At 50.5% G+C, this 26,407-nt stretch overlaps 2 protein-coding genes across 11 annotated transcripts; one reads left to right on the forward strand and one right to left on the reverse strand.

Annotated features, from left to right (window-relative positions):
- Gapdhs (glyceraldehyde-3-phosphate dehydrogenase, spermatogenic) lies at positions 1–15,013 on the reverse strand. 4 transcript variants are annotated; one of them, XM_011250435.2, is made up of 11 exons: positions 14,300–15,013; positions 8,020–8,257; positions 7,145–7,241; positions 6,841–6,947; positions 3,474–3,564; positions 3,274–3,392; positions 2,834–2,915; positions 2,418–2,569; positions 2,124–2,286; positions 557–654; positions 1–181 (listed from the first exon to the last, which is right to left on the reverse strand). In XM_011250435.2, exons 1-11 carry the CDS (start codon positions 14,376–14,378, stop codon positions 109–111), a joined length of 1,299 nt encoding a protein of 432 aa, XP_011248737.1. In that variant the 5' UTR covers positions 14,379–15,013; the 3' UTR covers positions 1–108. The 4 variants fall into 4 exon arrangements, with proteins under 4 accessions (XP_011248737.1, NP_001277560.1, NP_032111.1 ...); NM_001290631.1 differs by lacking the exon at positions 14,300–15,013 and adding an exon at positions 13,774–13,903; NM_008085.2 differs by lacking the exon at positions 14,300–15,013 and adding an exon at positions 9,482–9,629.
- Sbsn (suprabasin) lies at positions 2,896–26,356 on the forward strand. Of its 7 annotated transcripts, XM_006540028.3 has the most exons (9): positions 2,896–2,983; positions 4,926–4,990; positions 6,038–6,184; positions 7,523–7,581; positions 15,771–22,369; positions 22,400–23,691; positions 25,031–25,102; positions 25,224–25,268; positions 26,187–26,356. In XM_006540028.3, exons 5-9 carry the CDS (start codon positions 21,784–21,786, stop codon positions 26,208–26,210), a joined length of 2,019 nt encoding a protein of 672 aa, XP_006540091.1. In that variant the 5' UTR covers positions 2,896–2,983; positions 4,926–4,990; positions 6,038–6,184; positions 7,523–7,581; positions 15,771–21,783; the 3' UTR covers positions 26,211–26,356. The 7 variants fall into 7 exon arrangements, with proteins under 7 accessions (XP_006540091.1, XP_030098510.1, XP_006540092.1 ...); XM_030242650.1 differs by having other exon boundaries at positions 15,771–23,691; XM_006540029.2 differs by lacking the exon at positions 22,400–23,691 and having other exon boundaries at positions 15,771–22,198.
- Positions 26,357–26,407: the final 51 nt, after the last annotated feature.

Consider the following 26,407-nt stretch of genomic DNA (forward strand, 5'->3'; position numbering starts at 1 on the left):
TGCGCATTCTCGTTTTTATTTCATTGTTGACCCGGTGGCGGCGCCTTTGAGTGGAAGCCGAAGTCAGGAACGCGAGGTGCGCAGGGGAGCAAGGAGGGGCCTTTTGTGTTACTTCTCTCGGCTAAACATGTAGCGGAGGAGGTCGACCACTCGGTTACTGTAGCCATATTCGTTGTCGTACCTGAGGAGGCGAGGAAGGAGGCGTCAGTGTGTGTGTGTGTGTGTGTATACGTGTACGCACTCGCGCGCTCGCCCTCTTGTCAGCCTCCCCCACTATCCTCTGGCATCTATCCCCTTTACCAGGCGTGTGTGTGTGTGTGTGTGTGTGTGTGTGTGTGTGTGTGTGTGTGTGTGTGTGTGTACGTGTACGCACTCGCGCGCTCGCCCTCTTGTCAGCCTCCCCCACTATCCTCTGGCATCTTTCCCCTTTACCAGGCGTGTGTGTGTGTGTGTGTGTGTGTGTGTGTGTGTGTGTGTGTGTGTGTACGTGTACGCACTCGCGCGCTCGCCCTCTTGTCAGCCTCCCCCACTATCCTCTGGCATCTTTCCCCTTTACCAGGCAACAAGCTTCACGAAGTTGTCATTGAGGGCAATTCCAGCCTTAGCATCAAAGATGGAAGAATGGGGATTGCCGTTAAAGTCCGTGGAGACCACCTGCGTGACAATTTCAAAGATAAATGTAGTCGAGCAAAGATCTCCAGGAACCCAGACTCTCAAACCACATTGTCAGTCACTCATCTGGTATACTGGACAGAGACCTTTTGTGTTGGTGACAGAATGTGATCAAGGCAGGTGGAACCTTTGTCTCAGGGACACAGCAGGGGAGCTCAGTGGATAAAAGTGCTTGTCACATAAGCGTGAGCTTTCTGTGTTTGGATCCGCAGAATCCATATAGAGGCTGGGCGGTTGATGGACACTTATAGGCCCAGCAGTCCAGCTCCAGACTGAGGCTCCTTGGAACAAGATGACTAGCTAGATTAGTTAGTTGTCAAGCTACCTTACATCTTGCCTCGGTAACAAGTGGAGTGCAATGGAGGAAGACATGTTTATCACCTGTACCTGGTGTACCGGTACATGTGCCCCGTGCATCTGCATGTACCCACACGGGGGAAGAGGATACAGATCACAATACCCTAATGAGGTTGCATTAAACGTTACATGAAGCGATGACTGGCACGAGGCTGGGTCTTGGGAGCAGAGGGAAGGAGCTACAGACACAGATCTTGGGGGCTGTAGCCCTTAGGAACACAGGGGGTTGGGGGTGGGTTGGCATTGGGGCTGATTTGATCTGACCCATTCAAATGACATCTTGGCATTTGAGAGTGGACCTGTAAAAGCCAAATGCCAGGGAACTTCACTAAGGTGGAGGTGACTTTTTTTTTTTTTTTTTTTTTTTTGATACAGGGTTTGCTATATAGCTCTGGAACTCACTATATAGAGGGCTGCCCTCACATTCATAGAAGTCTACTGCTTCTATCACCTGAGTGCCTGTGCCTCCACACCTAAGATAGTCTGTTCAGTAAAGGTGTCTGACCTGGCCTGGCCCCTGGGTGTGAATCCAGAAAATGAGAACTGCTGTCTTTTGTTCAGGAGTGTATTAAGAGCCTTCTGGGGCCGGAGAGATGGCTCAGTGGTTAAGAGCACTGAGTGCTCATCCAGAGGTCCCGAGTTCAATTCCCATCAACCACACAGTGGCTCACAACCATCTGTAATGGGGTCTGATGCCCTCTCTTCTGGTGTGTCTGAACAGAGCAATGGTGAATATATAAAATTATTAGCGAAAGCTCCATTTTAGCTCTTAGTTCGCTGTTTTCTTGGACAGTATGTGCTATGGGTTACACAAGTGACTTCCAGTCACCATGGTGCAGAAAAGCAGCATCGTTAGATCAAAGAAACATCTGGTCAAGACACCGAGGCAGGAAGGCCCACTTTCCCAGGCTTGCAGGGAAAGCTGTGTTTGAGATAGGGTCTCATTGTGTAGTCCTGGCTGGCCTGCAACTCCTTGGGTGTGAAACACCTGGACAGCTGGTCTGCAGCTTGGCCCATGCAGAATAGCTTCCTGGTGAGTGGGATTTCCCAAGTCCCTCCCCAGAGCACCCCCCCAAGGTTTCCTCAGTCCCTACCTGGTCCTCTGTGTAAGCAAGGATGCCAGCCAAAGGTCCCTTGGCTGCAGCTTTCACAGCCTCCGTGATAGCCGAGTAAGAAGCAGGCTTGGCCAGGCGGCAGGTCAGGTCCACAACTGACACGTTTGGGGTTGGCACCCGGAATGCCATTCCTGTTAGCTTCCTGGAGAATTCCAGAGTAAGGGTGGGAGTCAGAGCCAAAGGTCTTCTACTCCCATTGTCCCCATGCCTTGGGGCCAGTGAGGTTTTCCTAGGGTGTGTGTCCACCCTGGTTCCTGGCTTGTATCTACATACCCTTTGAGCTCTGGGATGACTTTGCCTACAGCCTTGGCAGCCCCAGTGGACGATGGGATGATGTTTTGGTGAGCGCCGCGGCCACCTCGCCAGTCCTTCTTTGATGGCCCATCCACTGTCTTCTGAGTGGCTGTGTAGGAATGGACTGTGGTCTTGGGGAACAAGAGACCCAAGATGAAGCCTCCTTCCTCCTAACCACTCATTCTTCTTTCTTCTAGGACTTGAGAACGTGGCTGAGGTATATGGAGGCAACCAGGGCAACCACCACAGCTACAACCTTGTTAAAGTACTCCAAACGGTGTCTCCACTATGGGCTTCCTTCCTTCCTGAGCTGCTCTCCCTGCTTGCTCCTTGCCTTGCCCCAAGGCCTGGGAAGAAGGGGTTGGTTCCCTGCCATCCTTCCTGCCCCGACTCACCATTAGCCCTTCCACGATCCCGAAGTTTTCATGAATAACCTTGGCGAGAGGAGCCAGGCAGTTGGTGGTACAGGATGCATTGCTGAAACGGCCATAGCATGCCAGATGAGTGGCAGAGCCACCCCTTCTCCACTACTCTTACTTTACCAGGTCTGACTCTGTGAGATGTGAGAATGGGTGTGGGAGGGCTCCCTGGGGATGCCATAAGGAGGAGCCATTGGAGGTGTCACTGGGAAATACTGCCTAGGCATGTCCTCAGATACTGAACATGCCTAGTAGTTTTAGGGTGAAGTTAACATGATGACTTAAGACGTAGGAACTGCTGAGCAGGAACAAGTTGATGTAAAAGACATTAAAGGATTGAGGTGGGGAGAGTGCTACATCCTGGCATGCCTGCTGCTGCCACCCACATGCTGGAGGATGGCCGTCATCTGGGGTACCTGACAATGGTCATAGAGCCAGGGTTATAGTCCTTCTCGTTCACTCCCATGACAAACATGGGTGCATCGGGGGAGGGTGCAGTGACCACCACACGCCTGGCACCAGATGAAATATGTGCCTAGTGATAGAGCACAAGGTTAGGGTCTCCAAGCACCACTGCCCCCTTCCCAGGCAGCCCTGGGCACTCTCCCCTACTTACCGAAGCTGCCTCGATGGACAGATAGACGCCTGTACACTCCACCACGTAGGGATTCCCTATAGAGCTCCAGGGGATTTCTTTAGGGTCTTTGCTGTGGAGTGGTGGGAAGGCTATGTCAGTTTCCCTTGCTTGGATCTCAGGCTAGCCAGAGGTCTTGGTATGTGATCTGCTAATATCTGATCCCTAAACTCCATATACCTACCTGATCCAGGTTGGTGCCGTCCTGCAAGCCCCTGTCAGCCACACTCCCTTTCTTGTGTGCTATACCCTGCTGTGTCTAAACAGACTTTCACACCTTCAACTGAGGCTCTCAGGAACCATGCCCACAAGTGTCTGACTAGAACCAGAACCATTTACAGCACATGCTCAGAGCTTGGATTCCTAAGATGGTGAGGCTGCCAATGCTGCCCTTTGGCCCCCAGCTCTGACCATCTCACCTGAGCCCTTTTAGGCTCTTATCACCACTGAACCCTTGTTGGGAAGTCCCCAAAGACAGACACATCAGGTGACAACTCAGGGGAGGCTTACAGCTGAAGCACCTGTGAATATCAGGGACCAATCATGGGCAGTAGAAAAGCCAGAGAAAGGCTTTCTGTTCCTGTCTCAGCCTATGTTTTCATTTGATTTTTGTTTGTTGGCTGGTGATAAGTGTCTCCTGTTTGACCCCTACTGGTCTGCAATCTCCACAATCTCCCTGCCTCAGCCTCCTTAGCACTGGGACTACACAAACACCATCACGACCAGCTTTGCCTTGATGTACTGACAAATATTTGTGCTGGAAACTTGTCAGATACCTATCCTTGTTTTCTACCTGCGTCCAGCAAGCAGTCTCTGTGACTGCCGTCTGGGCTTGTCCCTCATGTCACTGGAAGATTTGTTCCTAGGATTGCTTGGCTCTACTTCAGGCTAGTTTCATACCATAGGTATGCCACCTGTGAATGCTAGAAATTGAACTTGGGGGTCCTCTGAAAGCCATTTGTGGTCATAACTGATAAGCTGTCTCTTCAACCCCAATTAATGAGTATTTATTTAATTTTTTTTGTGATGCTGAGGACTGATGCCAGGGCCTCACCTGCAGTGGAAGGTATTCTACTACAGAACTTCACTCCTAGTCTCAGTGTCTTTCTTTTAGTCATTCTACACATGTGCCCTGCGCTGCCTTCTGTCTGAGGTTTTTTGGCTGTAGAAAACTGATAACCACCGGAACACCAGCATACTTACTACTGTGTTCATGCTTCAGAGAAGCCAGTGTCAGGCAGTGGTGAAGGCAGTGTGCGAACCTAGGCCTGGGTTCTGTCCTCCATTAGGAATAGTGTGGGAATGAATGAATGAATGCAGAGGCTTTCCCACCCTTCTAGCCACAAGACCGTTTTCTCCCTCTGCTCAGTCAGCCCACATCGGTCATCTGGCCCAAGGAGCTTTTATCTGATGCACCTACTTTCTGTCTTTCAGGTTGAGAGTACTTCGGCAATTCCTGCAATAGAACTTGAGTTTGGCATGACCCCTCCGACCTACAGGTTTGTTGTGAAGATTTATTCATTCGGTTGCACTGATGGGGAAGGCAACTGTGTTGTGTATGATGTTGGCAAGTTGTTATGTGCTTGTTGGGGCTTGCTGAGAAGCTGACTCTGGAAGTCAGGCTGGCCTCCCTTCAAACCCAAGCAGGTTTATGTCAAGTGGTTTTCAAGACCCCTTGTCCTCAGGTGGACTGGCCTCTCCCACCTCTGTGACAGAGGAGGGATGGCTTATCATAGGTAAACACAGAGTCCCCAAGAGTGTAGGTTACTACTGTTTATCCTGTGGTATGCAGTGTTGCCAGTGGGAGAGCTTGTAAGCTCAGCCATGAGAGAAAGCTCAGTCAGGAATACCAACTGAAACCTTGGCTTCTATAGCCAGTGTCTGCTGGATATCGTGAGCCCCTGACTGCAATGATGCCTCTCTCATCAGGGTCTGTTGCTATTTGTTCTTTTACTTGGAAGCCTTACCAGCTCTGCCTGGGAACTAACTCTTATTATAGTATCCCCATCTATCTATCTATCTATCTATCTATCTATCTATCTATCTATCTATCTATCTATCTATCCATCCATCCATCCATCCATCCATCCATCCATCCATCCACCCACCCACCCACCCACCCACCCACCCACCCACCCACCCATCTATTCATCCATCCATCACCTTCCATCCTTCCATCTATCCATTCAACCATCTACCCACCACCCACCCATCTGTCTTCCTTACCTACCTGTGATCTATCTATTACCTATCTATTACCTATCGATCTCTCCATCCTTTGTGATCTACCTGTGAACGATCTACCTATCTATCTCTTCATCCCTTGCTGTTTACTTTTTACTTGGCTTGACACATATATTTTATAAACATTCAGAATTGAAAGTATGGCTGCCACTGGTCTCTAGCAGTGTGGAATGGGGTGCTGTGTGGAGGCGAAGAAGGGTGACACCCAGGCAGGGGCAGAAGGATAGGGGTGACTGGAATTGCTTTTGGGGCTACGATTTCAGACTCAAGGCAAACAGCCTCTATTCTCCCTGATTCCCCAGTCCTGCCTTCAGCCTTCCTCCAAACTCTGTCACACCTCATCTTCAGCAAGTTAAAAGGGAAGCTGAGAGTGTCTTGCCTGAGAAGGAGCCAGAAGACCTTGCCTGGGGCTACAGAGGGTTGGGTGCTTCTCTGTTTGCAAAGTGACGGTAAGGTGTTACTGGTTTATGCTGTTTTGTTTCTGTGTAGCTGCAGGCTGACCTAGGACTTGAGGTAATCCTCCTGTGGCTTCCCAAGTGCAGGAATTACACATGTACACCCCACACCTAGCATGTTACTGCCAAATACACAGATTCTGAGTCTGTTAACAGTGGGGCTTACCATCAACAGAACTTCCTAGTGAGGAAGTCAGCCTTGCTGGGGTGTAAGAGGTGCAGCCCAGCGCCCCCAGAGGTGATAACCAGGTGTGGCAGATGAGACAGAGAATGCAGGGTGGGATGCTTATCACACCGGGGACCCTGAGAGCTGGGGCAGGAGCATTGGGAGGGGGGAGGGTAGAAGAGAACCTTGGCTCAGTGGAGAATCAAAAGGCCTCAGAGGCTCCTGGGTAGCAACTGGCTCAGTTGCCATAGAGAGGTGGCTGGTGACTCAGAGAAAGCAGAGGATGTGGCACAGTGAACCCACATGCCGCAGAGAACACATGCGGACATGTGTTAAATACAAAACATGTAAGAACCATGGCAGTCTTAAAGATGAGTGTCCTTAAGTGTTTTAGAGGCCAGAGACCTTTCTGAGACCCTCTCTCTAAACAGTACCTAGAGGCATGCAAATATGGTAGAGCCATGGTGTCACATTCTGTCCTTACCACTGGTACGTGTTGATCTCAAGGTTGTCCACAACTAGTTGTCCATTCTTATGTTCCACGTTTCCTTTGTATCTACCATGTGTGGAGTCATATTTGAACATGTAAACCTGCAGTAGACAGAGTGGGGTCCTGGTAGTAGGTCGCAGAGTGAGCAGACCTAGACAGTTCCCACTGTGGGCAAGAGGTTTAGGAGGTTCTGCATTGCAGCCAGGAGACTTCTAGATAGCTCTTGGAAGCGTCTCCCCAACACAAGTGCCACTTTTGCTGGTCTGTCCGTCTGTCCCCGCCCCCTCCATCTGCTCACCATGTATTCTGGATCAATGAATGGGTCATTCACTGCTACCACCCTAATGCCCTTCTCCATGCAGACTCGCAGCACCAGACGACCAATGCGTCCAAATCTGTCCAATCAGGAACACAAAGCAAAGGGAATGGGTGTGAGAACCAGAGTGACAGAGATGTCATGGTGTCAGTGCCCTACCAAAGTTCATGTTGAACTTTGAACCATTGGGGGTTATTAAGGGGTGAACACTTGGAGCTGGTAAGACAGCTCAGTAGGTAAAGGCGCTTGCTGTGAAGCCTGGCATCCTCAGTTTTATCCTGTTTTAGCCTCCCTTGCTGCTAGTGTGACAGGCACACTGCCATGCCTTCCTAATAATGTCCCTCATGCTCACTCCTATAGCTGGGTGTTCCCAGGGAAGGGCCGTATGTCTCCATGTGAAAACCACCTCCCTCTCTCAGGTAAACAAGATCTATATTCCTTTCCATGGTGCTTCAGGTCTTAAAGGACTCCCTCTCCCCCTTCCCTTACCCCTAATTTGTTCTTACAGCTGTGAAGATTTCCTGGCTGTCTTTGAATGTAGTAAGCATGTCTCTTTCAAGTCAGAGTCATTACTTGTCCCACTACCTCAAAAATTTGCCCCTGTAGAGAGACAGCTGGCTGCCTTGTCAGCCTGTCTTTCAGGCCTCTTTCCAGAGGCCTTCTGTGGCCCAGCCTGCACTTGAACTACTTCCAATTCTCTATCTGATCGTTGTCTCCTAGAAGGGAGTTCTCTGAGGACTGGCCTGCCCAGTGAGAAGGAAGGAAGATGTCCCCAGCCCATAGTGATCCAAGGAGGCCACAGTGTCAGCCTTTGGGGCTGGCTGGCTCCAGCATCACCTGGGGTCTGACATACTCACCCATTGATACCCACTGTCAGCTCTCTAGCTGGCTTTTGGAGTGGTGGGGGAGGGGGAGGGGGAGGAGGAGGAGGAGGGGGAGGGGGAGGGGGAGCCTCTTCAAACTTGTCTGGCTCTATCTGGGGTGGAGGAGGAGGAGGAGGTGGTGGTGGAGGTGGAGGTGGCGGCGGCGGTGGCGGTGGCTGTTCTTCAACCGTGGGTGGTGGATCCTCAACCTTGGGTGGAGGTGGTCTGATCACTGTAGAGAGAGAGCAGAGAGTTCAGAAGGGAGGTGGTGAACTGGGTCCCTCACATAAGACGTGGGGATGGTGAGACACCTCAGTGGGTGCTTGTCCCAGAGGCGTGTGACCTGAGTGTCAATCCTGGACACCACATGGTAGAAACAAAAACAACTTCCATAAATTGTCCTGTGACCTTTATCTTCACACGCACACAAAGTGTGAAAAAGCAGTCTTTACCATACAGAAACCAGTGGGCTTTGAGCCCCTAGGGGCCAACTATGGGTTGGTTCTTTTCCAAACCCTCTGAGCCAGAGAACAAGCAAGAGCCCTGAGGGTAAGGTATGTGAACTTCTGTTTCAGCATGCATGTGTGCGTGTATGCGTGTGTGTCTGTATGTCTGTGTGTTTAGCGGTAACATGAGGGTCTATTTTTTGTGCTAGTTTCTTATACTGTGAAATACAGATGAAACATTCCACACATGTTGTGACATCAATCCCTCCTTGACTCTTACCCACTTCCTTTCCTTACCTTCAGCACCTGAAACAGCCTCTGGCTGGGTTTGCCCAGCAGCTGGCAGCAGGTTGTACAGAGACTGAGGCCCTAGGAGAGTCCCAGCTCCACCATTTCTTCCTTGGTTGGGAGCCTGGGAAGTGGTTTGGCCTCTCATGATCTTTGCTGGCCTCCACAGAATGGGGACAGTGAAACACCCAGGCCTCACCTGGTGGCTGTGAGACTCAGTGAACACATGCCTCCCTTGCCTGTAAAGGGAGCAGCCTTGCCATGGAGGGCTGCAAGTACCCTTGCTCCCTACAGCCCAGGGAGGACCTGCCTACCAAGCCCCCTTGTCCCTGGCCAGCAGGGACATCAATGAAATGTGGGGGGCACACCCACCTAGACCTGTTCCAAATGCTCCTGGTTTCCTCTCCCTCTCCAGCCTCCCTGCCTCCTCCTGGCCTCTGCTTCTCCCCTCTCCACTGATAGAACCCAAAGGTCAGGCAGTCCTGAGGGCAGAGCTCCCAACCCCAACCCCATCCCAAGCAGAAGCTCTCTGGGGCGAGGAAGGATCCCAGAGGAGAGAGGCCTGAAGGGCCCACCCTGGCCTGTGCCTGCAGGAGCACCCAGTAGAGAGCATGCTGGTGGGGGAGGGTCTCAGGACTCTAAGTACCCTGGGGGAGGGTGGAGAGACTCCCAGACCACATTTTCCTCCTCTTAACAGGGCCACCCCCAACAACTCTCCTTACCAGGGCATGGGCATGGACATGGGCATGGGCATGGGCATCGGTCCCGCCGTAGCTGGACAACAGTAACATTGGTAAGGACCACGTCACGTCTCGACATGGCCTAAGATCTCATGGCCTGGCTGCCTTGGCCCCCCTCCGTGGTGTTACTGAGGTGTGAAGCTCCCAAGGTCCCAGTGGCTCTTGAGCTTCTGATGATGTCACATTGATCAATGACATCACATAGAGAGTGGTGTGCAGGGCAAAGACCTCAGCCCACTCTCCAGAAGCTTTTGAGAGTCCCACACTGAGGATTTCAAGGCCACCCTCTGGCATCTAGAGTGGAACCCACTAGGTTCACACAGAAGCTCATGGCTGCCATCTCTCTTCCTCCCAACCATGGTCCACCTGCTCTATGCTGTTCCTGGATCTCTGAGGCATTTCCCTTGCTCTCCCCTGTGTGTGGAAATGCTGAGAAAGCCTCTCCCAGGTCTCCCCTTGATGGCTTGGGATCCTCTCAAGTGCTGTCTGTAACTGAAGTGGTCCTTATCATGGCAGAAGGGGAGGCAGAAATATGGTCTATAAAAGCCTGCGATGTGGGAGGAGACTCAGCAGCTGTCGCTGCCTGCATCAGAACTGCACAAGGTCATGCCGCTCAGCCTTCCACTATGGAGGGTAGAGGCTTACACGCACCCACCTCTGCCTGGGGAGCTATGGATAGCTGGTGACTTCTGGGGGAGGGAGCATCCCTTTGCTTTAACGGTATCAACTATGCTCCAATGGATGGCCCAGGCCCCTTATGCATGGCCCAAATTGAGTCAGTGGAGTAGCAAAAGGAAACAAGGCAAACTCCCAAGTAGTTGGCAGGGAGGAGAGAGTGTTGAAAATGATCAAGTATGGAGTCTCTCATGCTTTCAGTAAACATAGGATATATTTAAAAGCCAGGTGTGATGGCTTGGTTCTCTAAGGCCAGACTCTCATGGGTCAGCTAGGCTTGTTTCCTTTTGCTACTCCACTGACTCAATTTGGGCTATGCATAAGGGGCCTGGGCCATCCATTGGAGCATAGTTGATACCGTTAAAGCAAAGGGATGCTCCCTCCCCCAATGCTGCAGAAACAAGAGAGCCTGCCTCACTTTGTAGAAGAAGAGACAGGATGACTCATGAGTGGCCCAGACCTACACACTGACCTGACTGGAGTTTGCAGGCACACACACAAACACTAATAAAGTTAAAAATTAAAAGAAAAAAACTGATTCCATAAATAAAAATATCATAGAATATGTGGTAAAATGAATTAAAATTTTTTGTGTAGAGAATTTCAATGGTGATGTTATTGCCTTTTATATAAGATAAAGTAATTTTTTGAACGTTTATTCTAAAACTTTAAGGGACTAGAAACACAGCTCAATGGTAGAGGGCTTGCCCAGCAGGCAGGAGAGCTCTGAATTTAATCTTCAACATCCTCAAAAATCCCACATACTTTTAGAATGTATCCAGTGTCTCATGCTGCATGGCCCCTGAGATCTACCCTCTCAGTGACAGCCTTAGGTAGCTCACTTAATGCCTGTGGTTGAAGGCAAGATTTGTGAACTGGTGCAGGCTCCAGTTAACTCACCTGCAAAACCCCCTTGCGGTGCAAAGTTGACAACCTGAGTTCAGGTCCCTGCACCTTTACAGACAGCAGAAGCTCCTGACTGGTCATTATGGCCTATGTATGTGTGCTGTTACACACTCGCACCCCCAAGCCTCCAAGCACTAAGAATCCAGAGATTAAATCCTCAGAGTGAGGGACAGGAAAGTCACTCAGTAGTTAAGAGCATTTGTTGCTCTCACAGAGGACTCGAGTTCAGATCCCAGCACCCACGTAGAAGTTCACAACATTGTGTAACTCCAGTTCCAGAGGATCTGATGCCCTCTTCTGGCCTCTGCAGGCACCCGTACGCACAGGTTCCACACATACATACAGGCAAGCACTCAGACATAAAATTTAAAACCAACCAGACTGGAGAGATTGTCAGATGGCTAAGAACATGCTCATATAGAGAACTGACTTCTACTCTCAACACTTACATCAGGTGTCTCCTAACCTTTAGCTTGTCTGCCTCTGCAGACACCTGCCGTATGCCGTATAGACACATGTGCGCTCATACACACACACAGAAACAGATAAATACACACATACAGAGAGATGCATGTATACTAAGGGTTACAATACAGATACATATGCATATACATATGTAGATACACACATAGACACACAGAGAAATCTGTAGCACACCTGTCTAAAATGACCTAGGTTCCAGGTCCGGTTTCAACACTTTGCTCCCTGACCCTATATTATGCTATAGTGTATTAAATATGTAAGAGGTTTAGTACTAAAAATCCCAAGAACATGGATTTTTTTTTTTTTAATTTTCTTGGCAGAGGCATGCATTGGAGACTGAATCCAGGTTCTCACATGCACTGACCTTGTGTTCTGCTTTAGAGCCACACCCCAGCCTACATGCACCTTAACGTAAAAAATACATGATTTGCCAGGCACATGCCTTTAGTGCCAGCACCCAGGAGGCAGGTCTCTGTGAGACTGAGGCCAGCCTGTTCAACACAATGAGTTCATGGCCAGCAGGGATTTATAATTAGGTACTATCTAAAACAAAACAAAAACAAAACCAAGAAACAAACGGTGGCGATAAGGTGCATGTCTAAAATCTGAGCTCCAGGAAAGCTGGAAGCAGGAGTGTGGCGCTGAGGTTTTGGTCAGCCTAGACCACATGACTGGATTATACAGGACAACCCAACAACCTGTGCACTCATGCAATATCCAGGAGCCCAGGGAAGATACAAATATGAGCAGCCTCCTTTCTGCTTCACCTGCCTTTTCTTGTCTTTTTTTCTTTCAATCCTGGAGTTTGAACCCAGAGCCTTAGGCATACTAAACACTTTTCTGCAATTGGGCCACATCCCCAGCCCCTCAGGATTTTAAAATATTATCGGTTGATGGATTGACTGGTTGTATATGTGTATGCGTGGGTGTTTATGTAAGGGATTATGTATTGTGTGTATAGATATTGTGCTTGAGTTCGTGTGTGTATGTGTGTGGTCATAGGAGAACTTGCAAGAGTCTGTTCTCTCCTTCCACCCAATGGGGAGTGTGTGTGTGTGTGTGTGTGTGTGTGTGTGTGTGTGTGTGTGTGTGTGTAGGTCAGGACAGACTTGTGTCTCCTCCCATGTGGAGAAAACCACTCTCCTCAATTGTCCCCTGCCTCCACGTTGTGCCGAGACACACTGACAGCCACGTAAATGCCTGGAAGCCTTTGGAAGCCAAGGGGGGAGAGGGATGTATTCATCTAGAGCTCCAAGTGGGGACCTGCCCTCACTCAGAAGCCATGCAGAGCACAGTAAGGCCTTCCCTCCCTGCACCCACCACACACCCACTTTACACAGGGGACTGAGGCTGGTGGGCACAGGGCAAGTCCCTGCTGGTCACCCTCTGTTGCTCTGTCTTCCAGGGAGGGTGCTTACAAGCCTACCCACTTACGGGAAGTGAGAACACCACGGTCAGTTGGGGGTTGCCCTCCCAGAAGCCCTGGCTTCCTCTGGCTTCAGCACCTGAAACAGCCTCTGGCTGGGTTTGCCCAGCAGCTGGCAGCAGGTTGTACAGAGACTGAGGCCCTAGGAGAGTCCCAGCTCCACCATTTCTTCCTTGGTTGGGAGCCTGGGAAGTGGTTGGGCCTCTCATGATCTTTGCTGGCCTCCACAGAATGGGGACAGTGAAACACCCAGGCCTCACCTGGTGGCTGTGAGACTCAGTGAACACATGCCTCCCTTGCCTGTAAAGGGAGCAGCCTTGCCATGGAGGGCTGCAAGCACCCTTGCTCCCTACAGCCCAGGGAGGACCTGCCTACCAAGCCCCCTTGTCCCTGGCCAGCAGGGACATCAATGAAATGTGGGGGGGCACACCCACCTAGACCTGTTCCAAATGCTCCTGGTTTCCTCTCCCTCTCCAGCCTCCCTGCCTCCTCCTGGCCTCTGCTTCTCCCCTCTCCACTGATAGAACCCAAAGGTCAGGCAGTCCTGAGGGCAGAGCTCCCAACCCCAACCCCATCCCAAGCAGAAGCTCTCTGGGGCGAGGAAGGATCCCAGAGGAGAGAGGCCTGAAGGGCCCACCCTGGCCTGTGCCTGCAGGAGCACCCAGTAGAGAGCATGCTGGTGGGGGAGGGTCTCAGGACTCTAAGTACCCTGGGGGAGGGTGGAGAGACTCCCAGACCACATTTTCCTCCTCTTAACAGGGCCACCCCCAACAACTCTCCTTACCAGGGCATGGGCATGGACATGGGCATGGGCATGGGCATGGGCATCGGTCCCGCCGTAGCTGGACAACAGTAACATTGGTAAGGACCACGTCACGTCTCGACATGGCCTAAGATCTCATGGCCTGGCTGCCTTGGCCCCCCTCCGTGGTGTTACTGAGGTGTGAAGCTCCCAAGGTCCCAGTGGCTCTTGAGCTTCTGATGATGTCACATTGCCCAGTGACATCACAGAGGGAGTGGTGTGCAGGGAGGAGCCTTAGCCTCCCCTCCCCAGCTCTAGAGTCCTTAGAGAGTCCTACATAGGATTTCAAGGCCACCTTCTGGTATCTAGAGTGGAACCCACTAGGTTCACACAGAAGCTCATGGCTGCCATCTCTCTTCCTCCCCCCTCAGTCCACCTGCTCCTTGCTGTTCCTGGATCTCTGAGGAGTTTCCCTTTACTCCCCTGTGTGTGGAAATGCTGAGAAAGCCCCTTGCAGATCTCCCCTTGGCTGCCTGGTTTTTCTAGATTTAACAGTAGCTCTTCTCACCAAGGTGTAGGAGAGGAAGGAAATATTGTAAGATCCACAGGTCTGGTAGGACAGCAACAAAAAAGTTTCTCCTGAACATGATAGGACAGCTGTACTGCAGACCTCACAGTGGACCTGGTTCCCAGCCAAGATCAAGGCCGGCAACATTCTCACGGGTGGGGGAGGGGCTCAGGAGCTGCAGACAGTTGAAGGCTCCCGGTGAAGCAAGAGTTGGTTCTAGGCTAGGATTGTAAAGCAAACACTACTCTGTGACCCCACTCATGTGAGTCTTATAGCAGTACAAACCTGTGTGAGCTTAAAAATAAACAAATACATAGAGGAGGACACTGGACTGCAGAAGAGGCCATCAAGAGCTCTTGCAGTACTTACAGCTGAGTGCTTACAGCCGAGTGCTTACAGCTGAGTGGGCTTCAGTTCCCAGTACCCACATTGTGGTTTTCAACCATCTATAACTACAGATCCAGGGAATCTACTGCCCTCTTCTCACCTTTTTATGTACTGCAGCCCTGTGGTACACACTGGTATAGACAAAACTACTCACATGTAAGATAAAAGCTTTACATTTTTTTTCATGAAATTGGTAGAGGTTGGGAGGTAGAGGGGATCTGGGAGGAGCGGGAGGTCAGGTAGGGATGGATGGATGTGAACAAAACATTTTATGCATATTGGGAGTTCTCAAAAATATCAAAATAAAATTGAAAACCATAAAAGTAATATATAAATAATAAAGAACAACAAAAATAAAAATAGAATTAGTACACTCACACGGGTGTGCACATGGGTGTGCACACGGGAGTGCACACACACGCATAGTCTGATGTGGTAGCATTCATCTGTAGTTCTAAAAAGGCCTGTGGGCCAGCTAGCCTGGAGTATACAAGTACTGCAGGAGCAAGAGAAGAGATCCAGCCTCAATAAGGATAGCTACAAACTCCAGAAGGGTGGAGCTATGTTTATGTTTATGTCCCACTGACTTCAAGTGTGAGACATTTAAAACATTTTAAATGACATTAATCTATCCTGTGTGTGTATGTGTGTGTGTGTGTGGGGGGGTCAGAAGAGTAAAGCTCCTTCCTTCCATTTCCTTTGTGGGTCTTGGGGACTGAATCCAGAGCTTGTCAAGCATGGACCACCTAGCTGAACTGTCTTCAACTCTGTAACTCAGAACTTACTCAGTCCATCAATAGAGCACATTTGCCTTGCCCATTTTTTTTTTTAATTAAGGAAAGTAAATTTCCACTAGTTTTCATTTTATACTTTATAATTTGCAGCTTTTAAACATTCTTTAGCTAATTAAACTTTCAAATAAAAATACTTTCCCAATATTATGGCTTCCATTTTAGGCCACGGAAATGATGCAAGTATTTCGGCCAGATGAACTGCAGGTCCCCCACCCCCCTGCCTCCCCTCCCCCCTCCCCACAGTGTTCAGGTTCTGCCTGGGGGTTCCTGATGCTTTGCTGTTCCTGTAGATAACACGAGTTCAGATTCCAATACTGCTGTGGAGTGGATCACAACCCTACGTGACTCCAGCTCCAGGACTGCCGACAGCTTCATCTGGCCTCCCTCAGGACCTGTGTGGTCCCAGATCCTGTCTTTCCTCATGAGGGTGTCTGGATTCTGACGTCTGGAGTAGGTGGGGTCTGCAGTCTGCCTTTCCCCTCCAGGGCATCAGACGCCCCTGCCCACCAGGACGGGAGGGGTGAAGCAGGGTCAGGGAAGAATATTGTGGTTCCGTGTCTTCTACTGTCTTCTTCCGGGTTGCGGGGGTTGCTTCTCCAAGAATCTTAGTGCTATGACTCTTAGGCAAAGGCCTTCTCTGGCTATCTTTAATGAAGCGGCTCTCAGAGATGATCTCAGCTTGTTCATATTTCTTCATTTGGGGTGGCCTTGAACCTACACAGTTTATTCCGTCGAACCAGGGGTTTTATAGATACAGTTTTGGAGAAGGGCTTGAGACTATGCAGGGACGGGGAAAGGTCATTGGCTCCAGAGATGCCTCGTTTCCTTGGGGACGAATTTCAGGTGCTGTGCTATATGACTGTCTACCTGTGACTGCCTGATTGGAGGTCTCAGGGTTATGGGTTACGTGCTCTGAGGCAGGAACGGAAACAGGGAAGGAGTTATCTCCACTCATGCTGGCCTCAGGATAAGATTCTAATCTCAATTTTTGAGATTTCCAGGGTTTAGATTTTTCTCTGCCTTTCCAGATCTATGCCCCACATACTTGCACTAAACATTTAAAACACATGTGTAAATAAAATAGAGTAAAAATAACAATACCTTTTTTATTTTTAAGTTTTAGCTTGAGGTTGAGTCATGGAGCACTTAGCCATTATGCCTAGTAAATTTTCTGTTATATTAAACATGTAACCTATGTGATGTGCACAGCTTGCTTCTTACCCTTGGCTGGTGTAGGAGGGTCCTGGGGATTGAATCCAGGTTTTCACATAGGCTAATCATGTGCTCTGCCATGGAACCCCACTCCTGCCCACACATACCTTAAACCATACGACTGCTGACAACTGCTCCCGGCCGTCTGTGCTGTTGAAGAGCTGGGGCAGGAGCAGGAGCATCTGACACTGGGGTGGCACTGATGTTCAATTTATAAAAAAGATCAAGTACATAAGTACCTGGGGTTCTGATGCAGGAGGCCAACTTGGAGCTAGCCTGGACTACATAGGCTAGCCTGGACTACACAGTGATAGCCTGTATCCAAACAAACAAGGAACTGGAGAGACGGCTCAGTGGTTAAGACTGTTTAATGCTCTTTCAGAGGACCTGGGTTCGATTCTCAGCCCCTACCTGGCAGTTCACAATCTTCTATAACTCTAGTCCCAGGGTATCTGATGTCCTGTTCTGGCCTCCACAGGCCCCTGGTACACACAGACATACATTCGGGCAAAATAGCTATACAATAGAATAAAAAATAAAATTATTAAGAACAAACAAACCCTTCCCTGCAGTATCTAGGAAGCACAGGTAAGTCAGGTGTGTCTGTATATGCATGACAAAAACACCTGGTCCCCCTCCGCCCCCCCCCCACACTCCCTCAATGTTTTTCCTTTAATTTCCCTTCTTTGCTGGAAATTGAATCCAGGGCCTTGGGCAAGCTAGGCACGTTTTCTTCCATTCAGACACTCCCTGGGGTTATTTTAATTTTATTCTTCCCCCATCTCTCTGTGTGGAGGCCAGAGAACACCTTGTGGGAGTTGGCTCTCTCCTTCCATCCCATGCGGTCCGGGATTGAACTCAGTTACTCAGGCTTCGCAGCAATCACCCATTACCTGCTGAGCCAGCTTGTCAGCTCTTATGTAGTCTCTCATCCTCAGTCTTGAAGCAGCCTCTAAGCCATGTCTCCCCACAGTGGTCTGTTCTTTTCCTTGGAGTTTTCCTGTGTTTAGCACCTCCCTATGTCCTGTTGCATGTCACCCTCACCAACTGTGTATCCTGGAGGGGTGCAGTATCCACAGCTGTGTCTCAGCATCTGGAACAACATCTGATATAAACTGAGCCTCCTCCTTCTTTTAAAACAATACTTATTTTATGTGTCCAAGTGTTTGGCCTGCCTGCATGTCTGTGCACCATGTGCAATTCTGGGTGTCTTAGGAGGCCAGAAGGGGGCGCTGAGTCCTCTGGAGCTGGAGTCACAGATGGACCCTTGTGGATGCTGGGAACTAAACTCGGGTCCTCTGCAAGAGTAGTCCACATTCCTACCCACTGAGCCTCCTCTTCAGGCCCACTCTTCTGCATTTCTTGAGACAAGATCACACTATGTAGCTAAGGCTGGCCTCTAAATTGCTACGATCCTCTGGCTCAGCCTCCTAGATGCTGGGATTACAGCCACCATGTGAAGCTTACAAAGCAGGCTTTCAGGAAGTGTCTAGAAAAAAAAGCAAGTGAAAAATGTCCCCTCAAGCCCAGGGCTCACATGACCTCTTATGACTCACTAACAGATGCCTTTACCTGCAGGGCCGGTTGACACGCAGCTGTGACCAACGGGGTGTGAGGCTTAGCTACAGAAAGGAGTCACTATCCTAGAGAGAAGGGTGGAAGCCCAAAACTCATACAATGGCATAACCTTGTTCTCCCCCAAGCCCCCATGGAAGCTTTCCGTTTACATATAGAGAGCCTGTTTCATAAAGCCAAAGCAAGAACCAGATCATGCAAGAACTGGCCATGAGACCGGTTGGCAAGGCCCTGGAGAGCTAAACTGAATATAAATTGGAAGAGACAGGCATGGATCTGTAATCGCAGCTACTTGGAGGCTGATGTAGGAGGATCATAGATCAATGCCTATCTGGGCTACAGAGTGAGTTCAAGGCCAGCCTGGCCACCTAGTCTCAAAATAAAAACATTTTAAAAGGTCTGGGTTTTCTGGCACATGTCTTTACCGTTAGCACTTGGAAGGCAGAGGCAAGCAGATCCCGGGAGTTTGAGGCCAACCTGGTCAACATAGTGAGTTCTAGGATAGCAAGACCTACAAAGTGAGACCCTGTCTCAAAAATAAAAATGAAAAAAAAGTTAAAAAAAAAAAAGTCTAGGATATAAAGAGCCTTGTGACAAACATGCTCTCCTAGCATGCGTGAGAAAGCAGGATGTATGCGGTGGGCCACCCAGATGCTATTGGGCAAAGTTTTCTTTTGTATGGTGGCACATACATGTCATCCCAGCCCCTGTGAGGCTGCAGCAGGCAGATGAAGAGGTCTGTGCTAGCCTAAACTACAGGCAGAGATCCTGTCTCATAAAACCAAGGTCAGAAACATCAAAACACCCCCCCACCCAGAGGCGGGCATGGTGGTTCATGCCTGTAATCCTAGTACTTGGGGTGCTGAAGCAGGTAGATTGCTATGAGTTTGAGGTCATCCTGGACTTGTATTGTCTAGCCTAAACAATTAAAAAAAAAACAAAACAAAAACAAAAACCAAAGGATCAATAACCCCCCAAATCCGATGTTAGAAGTGACAAACCTGATTAATAGCAAGAGAAGTAGAGTCACGAGCTCTTCTCCCAACGTCTGGTTTAGATCAATTTTATGGGCAGATCTGCCAGATACCAGGGAACAGAAACATATACTAGTGATGCATCTGCTTTTCTAACTGTGGTAGATGCTAGGCTGAGCTAGGAAGCCCCAGGCAGTCCCTCTGTAGGGCCTTCTGGGTAAGGCTCTCACTATGACACCCTTGAATGGGTGAACATCCTGTTTGAACATACAGCACTGTGACATGAAGTGACATGATATCCTAGAGTCTGAGCTTCTTCCACTGGCTTTTCTGATAAGGAGAAAGGTGAGAAGTCATGAATCCATTGGCAAATGGTGACAGAAAGCTGAGGAGAGGGGCCAGTGGAGGGAGAGAAAGGTGGAGGAGAAAATACAGAGTGCTGGTGCATGCCTGCTACAGTCCCAGAGGATCAAGAGTTCAAGGCCAGCCTCAGGTACATAGTGGGTTCCAGGCCATTCTGGGCTACAGGAGACCCTATCACAACAAAACATAGAAAAAATAGGTAGGATACCTTTTTAAAAGGGTAAGCCGAACCTATCTATCTTGGTGTGGACCAGGATTCTGACACCCCTACCTCCATGTTCCTGGCTCCCTTCTCTGCCTGGCCTCTACTCTCCGTCATTAAGGGATGTGGGATGCTTCTGGCTGAGTGCCTTTGTCATTGGAGTGTGAACCTGGGAAAGAGAGTCACTTTGCAGAGTGGTCCAGTTAGCCACCTCTGCTGTCAGCTGTCAGAGTTGGGAAGGCCCATGCTCCCGGGTCCCTGGTTCTGGAATGTTTGGTTCTGGGTGTGGCTATTGCTTCTTTGAGGGGACCACCTCATGCTCTGGTTTGAAGTTGACAACACGTGCTGGTTCTCAGCCACGCCTGGGCACCCACACAGATAACTACCTCCTCCGCTGTGCACACCCGCATTCCTCCATGCCTGAGTGTTCCACTGCTCCCTCCTCTCTCCTCGCTCAGCCTCACTGTTGGCATTAAAACCTAAATACACACACACACACACACACACACACACACACACACCGTACCCAACTGTTCCCCACCTACTGGCTCTTGTTTGCCTCCCTCTAGACTATCCTCCAGGTAGACATACTGGGGAGGATTCATTACCTGCCCTTCCTTCTAATGCCAGACTTTAGCCCCAGGCCGGGCTTGCATCTCCGTCCCCCTATACTCGGAGCCAACAGTACAATGCTTGGGGCTTCAGGTCAGGGCACTGGAGGCCCCAGGGGAGCAGAGAAGGAAGGAGAAGGTCCTGGCCCCCAGCCCACATGTCTGAGGCAGCTTCTGCTCCACCAGGTCTCCAAGCCTCTCCCTAGGGCTGCCTCGACCGGCTTTTCAGGTATCACTGCGTCCTTTCTCAGCTCATGGCAATCAGCCCCCAGCCCTTGCCCAGGGACTGGGAGGAGAGGCCTGGATTCTGTCATGAACATGTGATCCTGGTTCCAAAATTTGAGGCCCTCCCCAAGAGACCCTATGTAGCTTTGGGGACCCAGTTACCCCTTCTCCCCAGCATGCTGTGAGGTGGGTCCAGGCTCGTCGTCTTTCCTTAGCTTCTAACCCATCCATGAGCTCCATCTATGACTATAGTTACTGGGCCTCAGTTAATATCTCGTGAACTGGGGTCATAGCAGTATCCAGAACAAAGGGCCCGATAGCTAGAAGTGAACAGTCTAGGAGGGGAGACACACTTAAAAATTAAAAACAATTTCAGATTGCAACAAGGTCTATAGAATCAGAAGGGTGACATCACAGAACACAATTGTCATACCTGTCACACCACACTGCCTGGGGCATGGTCAGGAAGGGCTTTCTGACATGCTGGCCATTTGAGCCAGGTGTGGAGTTAGTGGAGACAGCTGGGTCACACTCTGGCTTCCAGGCACATGAAAAGTTGCCAGACAGCCATGGGGGGCAGGGTGGAGGGCTGAGGAGCTCGGACAAAGGCCATGTAACTGGAGCAGAGAGAGAGGTGGGAGAGGGAACTCCAAGGACAAAACCAGGCAACTCCTTCAGCTCCTTGGGGTGGGGGTGGGGGGGTCCTCTTCTCCCTGTCTGCTTTCCACTCTTCCAGAGTTATCCTGTAGAGCAAGCCTTCTAAGAGGACTGACAGGGTGGTTAGGGATGGAGGGTGCCTGAAGGTGGGTTCAAAAGGAAGGAGGATGGCCAGTGGGAGAGAGAGGAAAACAGGAGGGGGCTGGGCAGGGCAGAACCCTACTGGGGTGGAGGGCCTGAGCAGGTTAAAGAGCAGAGGCAAGGATCTTGTCCATGAATCATCCTGTCTTCCTCCTCCTCCTCCTCCTCCTCTTAATTGCTCAATCCCAAATATCTCTGGGAAACACCCCCTTGACTGAACCGAAGTCAGAGCCTCACAGGAGGGATTGAGTCATGAGGGGTGGGGAAGAGGGAGGGAGGTGAAGGATAAATAGCGGCCTCGCTCCCTGGCTCCTCTCTGCATCCTCCCTGCCTTCCCAACAACATGTATCTTGTCAGTTTGCTCAGCTCCTGCTGCCTCTTAGTGCTCCTGGGGACTCTGCCTGCCCGGGCAGCCCATGAGGATCCCGTTGAGAAGGTCATAGAAGGGTTCAGCCGAGGGCTGAGCAATGCTGAGAGAGAGGTGGGCAAGGCCCTTGAAGGCATCAATAACGGAATCACTCAAGCTGGAAGGGAAGTGGAAAAAATTTTTGGTGAACTCAGCAACATGGGCAGCCAGGCTGGCAAGAACGTGGAACATGGCTTGGACAAAGTAGCCCACGACATCAACAGTGGCATCGGACACGCAGGAAAGGAAGCAGAGAAGTTTGCCCATGGGGTCAACCACGCCGCTGGACAGGTTGGGAAGGAGACAAACAAAATCATCCATCATGGGGTCAGCCAGGGGGGCAGTGAAGCAGGGAAGTTTGGTCAGGGGTCCCACCATGCTTTTGGTCAGGGTGGGAATGTGGCAGACAAGTTAGGTCATGAAACCCACCATGCTTTTGGTCAGGGTGGGAATGTGGCAGACAAGTTAGGTCATGAAACCCACCATGCTTTTGGTCAGGGTGGGAATGTGGCAGACAAGTTAGGTCATGGAGGGAATGTGGCAGACAAGCTAGGTCATGGAACCCACCATGCTTTTGGTCAGGGTGGGAATGTGGCAGACAAGTTAGGTCATGAAACCCACCATGCTTTTGGTCAGGGTGGGAATGTGGCAGACAAGTTAGGTCATGGAACCCACCATGCTTTTGGTCAGGGTGGGAATGTGGCAGACAAGTTAGGTCATGAAACCCACCATGCTTTTGGTCAGGGTGGGAATGTGGCAGAGAAGTTAGGTCATGAAACCCACCATGCTTTTGGTCAGGGCGGAAATATGGCAGACAAGTTTGGTCAGGGGGCCCACCATGCTTTTGGTCAGGGCGGAAATATGGCAGACAAGTTTGGTCAGGGGGCCCACCATGCTTTTGGTCAGGGCGGAAATATGGCAGACAAGTTTGGTCAGGGGGCCCACCATGCTTTTGGTCAGGGCGGAAATATGGCAGACAAGTTTGGTCAGGGGGCCCACCATGCTTTTGGTCAGGGCGGAAATATGGCAGACAAGTTTGGTCAGGGGGCCCACCATGCTTTTGGTCAGGGCAGGGATATGGCAGAGACATTTGATCAGGGGGCCCACCATGCTTTTGGTCAGGGTGGGAGAGAGGGAGGCAGACTGGTGCAAGGGGCTGGTCAGGGACTTAGCCATGCTGCAAAGGAGGCACAGCAGTTTGGTCATGGTCACGGGCATGGTTATTATGCTGCGGGGCAGACTTGGCAAGAAGGAGACAAAGTAATTCGTCCCGGGGTCAGCCAGGCTGGGGAGGAGATGGAGCAGTTTGGCCAGGGTGTCCGCCATACTATTAAACAGGCTGAAAAGGAAGCAGAAAAAGTGGCCCATGGGGTACAGAATGGAGTCAACCAGGCTCAAAAGGAAGCAGAAAAAGTGGCCCATGGGGTACAGAATGGAGTCAACCAGGCTCAAAAGGAAGCAGAAAAAGTGGCCCATGGGGTACAGAATGGAGTCAACCAGGCTCAAAAGGAAGCAGAAAAAGTGGCCCACGGTGTCCAAACTGGGGTCAACCAGGCCGGGAAGGAGACACAGAGAGTTGGCCAAGGGGTCCAAACTGGGTTCAACCAGGGTCAAAAGGAAGCAGAAAAAGTGGCCCATGGGGTCCAAACTGGGGTCAACCAGGCCGGGAAGGAGACACAGAAAGCTGGCCAAGGGGTCAACTATGCTGCTGGCCAGGCCGAGAAGGAAGCGGAGAAGCTTGGCCAAGGTGTCCACCATGCTGCTGGCCAGGAAATGAACAGGTTGCAGCAAGATGTTCATAATGGGGTCAACCAACCCAGCAAGGAGGCCAACCAGCTGCTGAATGTAGGTGAACAGAGGTGGGGAAACTGGGGAGAAGGGGGTTGTGGGAGGGAAGAGGCTAAACCTTTGGGAAGCCATAACACTGGGTTTCCTACCTTCCTTCTCCACCTCCATTACTACAGAGCTGGTGGCCAGCTGGTTTAGACCATCTTGTCTGCAAAGCTTCCCCTGAGACAAGGTGAAAGAGACCTAGTCCTGCTATCGGGCCCATCCTACATGAGGGAACCTAACCTGTTCTCTCTCCTGGGACCAGGAAATAGTTCTGATCCCAGACATTGTACAAACAGATAGTGGCTGAGAAAACCCACAGTCAGGGAGAAGCTTTGGTGACAGGCTCTGCTGTGTTCTGTCCTTGTAGCAAGCCTGTGAGGTGGTCAAGATGAGGGCACTGACTCTAACATTTAGATAAGGAAACTAAGGCTCAGAGAGGCCAGGGGGACTTGCTGAGGTCAATGGAGAGTGCTCAGTGCATGAGATGCAGCTCTGGAGTTTTCTTTCTTCCTTTGCCTTTCTGACTGGGTGGCGAGTGAGGTTCTGGAGTACTTTCATGCCCGTATTTGTAGAGGAACAGATGCTGGAGACCAGGTAAGCTGCAGCAGAGCAGGCACCAAGGAGATACCTGGGATGGTCCATCCAGTAGCAGGCTGACTCCTGCACGGCCCAGTTCCCAGTTCTCTATACTCTTGAGTGAAGAGTCACTGAGATCAGAAAGCTGGGATACCACCCCAAGGATGGATCCAGGTCTCAGAGTCCAGAGCCACATCTGCTGCCTGGAAGGAGCCATGGAGGTCTGGGTGGGGAGGAGGGGACTAAAGAGAATCCTGAGTGGAGAATAGGACCCTGAATGAGACACCCAAGTGGACTCTGGAAGAGGGTCAAGAGCCTTTGTGGGTGGAGTGCCATGGGGTAGGTGTGGCCTATGCTGAGTGATGTTCTGGGCTCAAGAGCAAGAATGAGCTGAGTTAGGCTTGAGGCTACATTGTAGCAAGTGATTAAAAATCAGGGCTGAGGGTGAATGATGGTTCTAGGTATTTGTGTGGGTCCTTTGAGTCCTTCTTCTGCAAGATGGAAACATTTCCTAAATGCAGAATTTAAAGATAGTTTAGGTGAGGCGAGTTCATAAGAGGAACATCCTTCCTGGAGTTCTGTCCAACTCTCCTAATCAGCTTAGCAGCTGGGGCACTGGGTTGTCTCTAAGGATCATGAGTGAGGAGCCCTGTGGTTTAGCTAGGTTCCCACTCCAGACCCAGTCATATTAGAAGGGGCAGGTTCCTGGTGAAAAGGAATGAGGAAGACCCTCATGGTTCAAGGGGTGGTAGTAATGATCTGGGTTTGTCAACAGGGGTCTCATCAAGGTCAAGGCGGGTACGGAGGCCAGCACGGAGGGGCCGCAACCACTACAGTAGTATCTGGGGTGAGTCTCTGGGTGTAACATGGGTTTTGGAGCCGGGAGAGGGGAGTGGAGGCTACTTGATGTTCTCCCAAGGATAATGGTTGGTTAAAGGTTGGTGACTTGCTTTGTCCTTGAATTCCAGGCCTCGGTCAACAAGCCATTTATCAACTTCCCAGCTCTGTGGAGGGTGAGTGCTGCATAATCCCCAGTCCCCTTGAATTCCCTTCCCATAGCCTTCTTGCAGTCAGCATCCTGTTGGACAGACTCAGCCTCTGTAGAGACCATCCAACCAGTTCTCCCAGCTCTGCTCTGGCCTGTTGTCACTCACTTGCAGCTTTTGGGCACTTTCCAGTCCCAATTAACAAACATCAGCTGACAGAAATCACCTCCGGGGCACTGAAGCATCTGGGAGCCAGGGAGGGTGGGGATACTGAAACCGTCTCTCCCATGCTCATCTGGGCTCCTCACCATCTCTCCTCCCATTCCCAATGGCTAGCTGCCTCCCCTTCTTTTTGGCCTTCCTGTGAATGCCTCTGCTCCCCTGCCCTGCTGCTTTACATGGGTGCACTGAGTAGTGGCAATTTGGTTTATCAGCTCGTTCCCTGCCAGGCTGAGATTGTAAATCCCTGTAGAAGTCTGGTCCTTTCTCTAGCTTTGTCTTTGTCTTTTTCTTTTTTTAAACATTTGAAATTGTGTGTGTGTGTGTGTGTGTGTGTGTGTGTGTGTGTGTGTGTGTATACACTATGTTTTGGATCCCTTGCAGCTAGAGTTACAGGTATTTGTGCGTTACATGAAGTAGGTGCTAGGATCCAAATTTGGGTCTTGATGATTGAACAGCAACTGCTGTTAACTTCTCCCTGGACTTAAAGCCCAGAATCCGGGGTTTGTCACAGCTCCAACTCAGAGTAGCAGAGGGTTCTCTGAGGTGCGACACACAGGGCTTCTTCTGTAGAATACCCACCCCAAGCTGGTCTCCCTGAGGGAGGTGGATCCCTATCGTTCCAAGGTAAACAGCTGGTTTCTCTATCACTTCTCAGAGGTGAAACAGGAGCCCAGATCTCAGCCCCTGTGGTCATGTATTTAACACCTTTCCTCTCTCTTTCAGAGTATCGCCGCCACCATGCCCTAAACTGATGCCCAGGCAACAGAATGTTCCGGTTGTCACACCAGCTGAACCGACCCAGAGGAGCGGGGGCTTGGGGAGAGCTTCCTGGGTGCCCTTGAGAGGGCTGCTTTGAGCTTTGTGAATAAACTTGAACATACTCTCCCTTTTCATCGTGGCTCACTGTGCTTCTTAGAGAGGGATAGGCAGAGCTGGGGTGGCAG

Source organism: Mus musculus, chromosome 7 (genome assembly GCF_000001635.26).
Source record: "Mus musculus strain C57BL/6J chromosome 7, GRCm38.p6 C57BL/6J".
Lineage (NCBI taxonomy): Eukaryota > Metazoa > Chordata > Mammalia > Rodentia > Muridae > Mus > Mus musculus.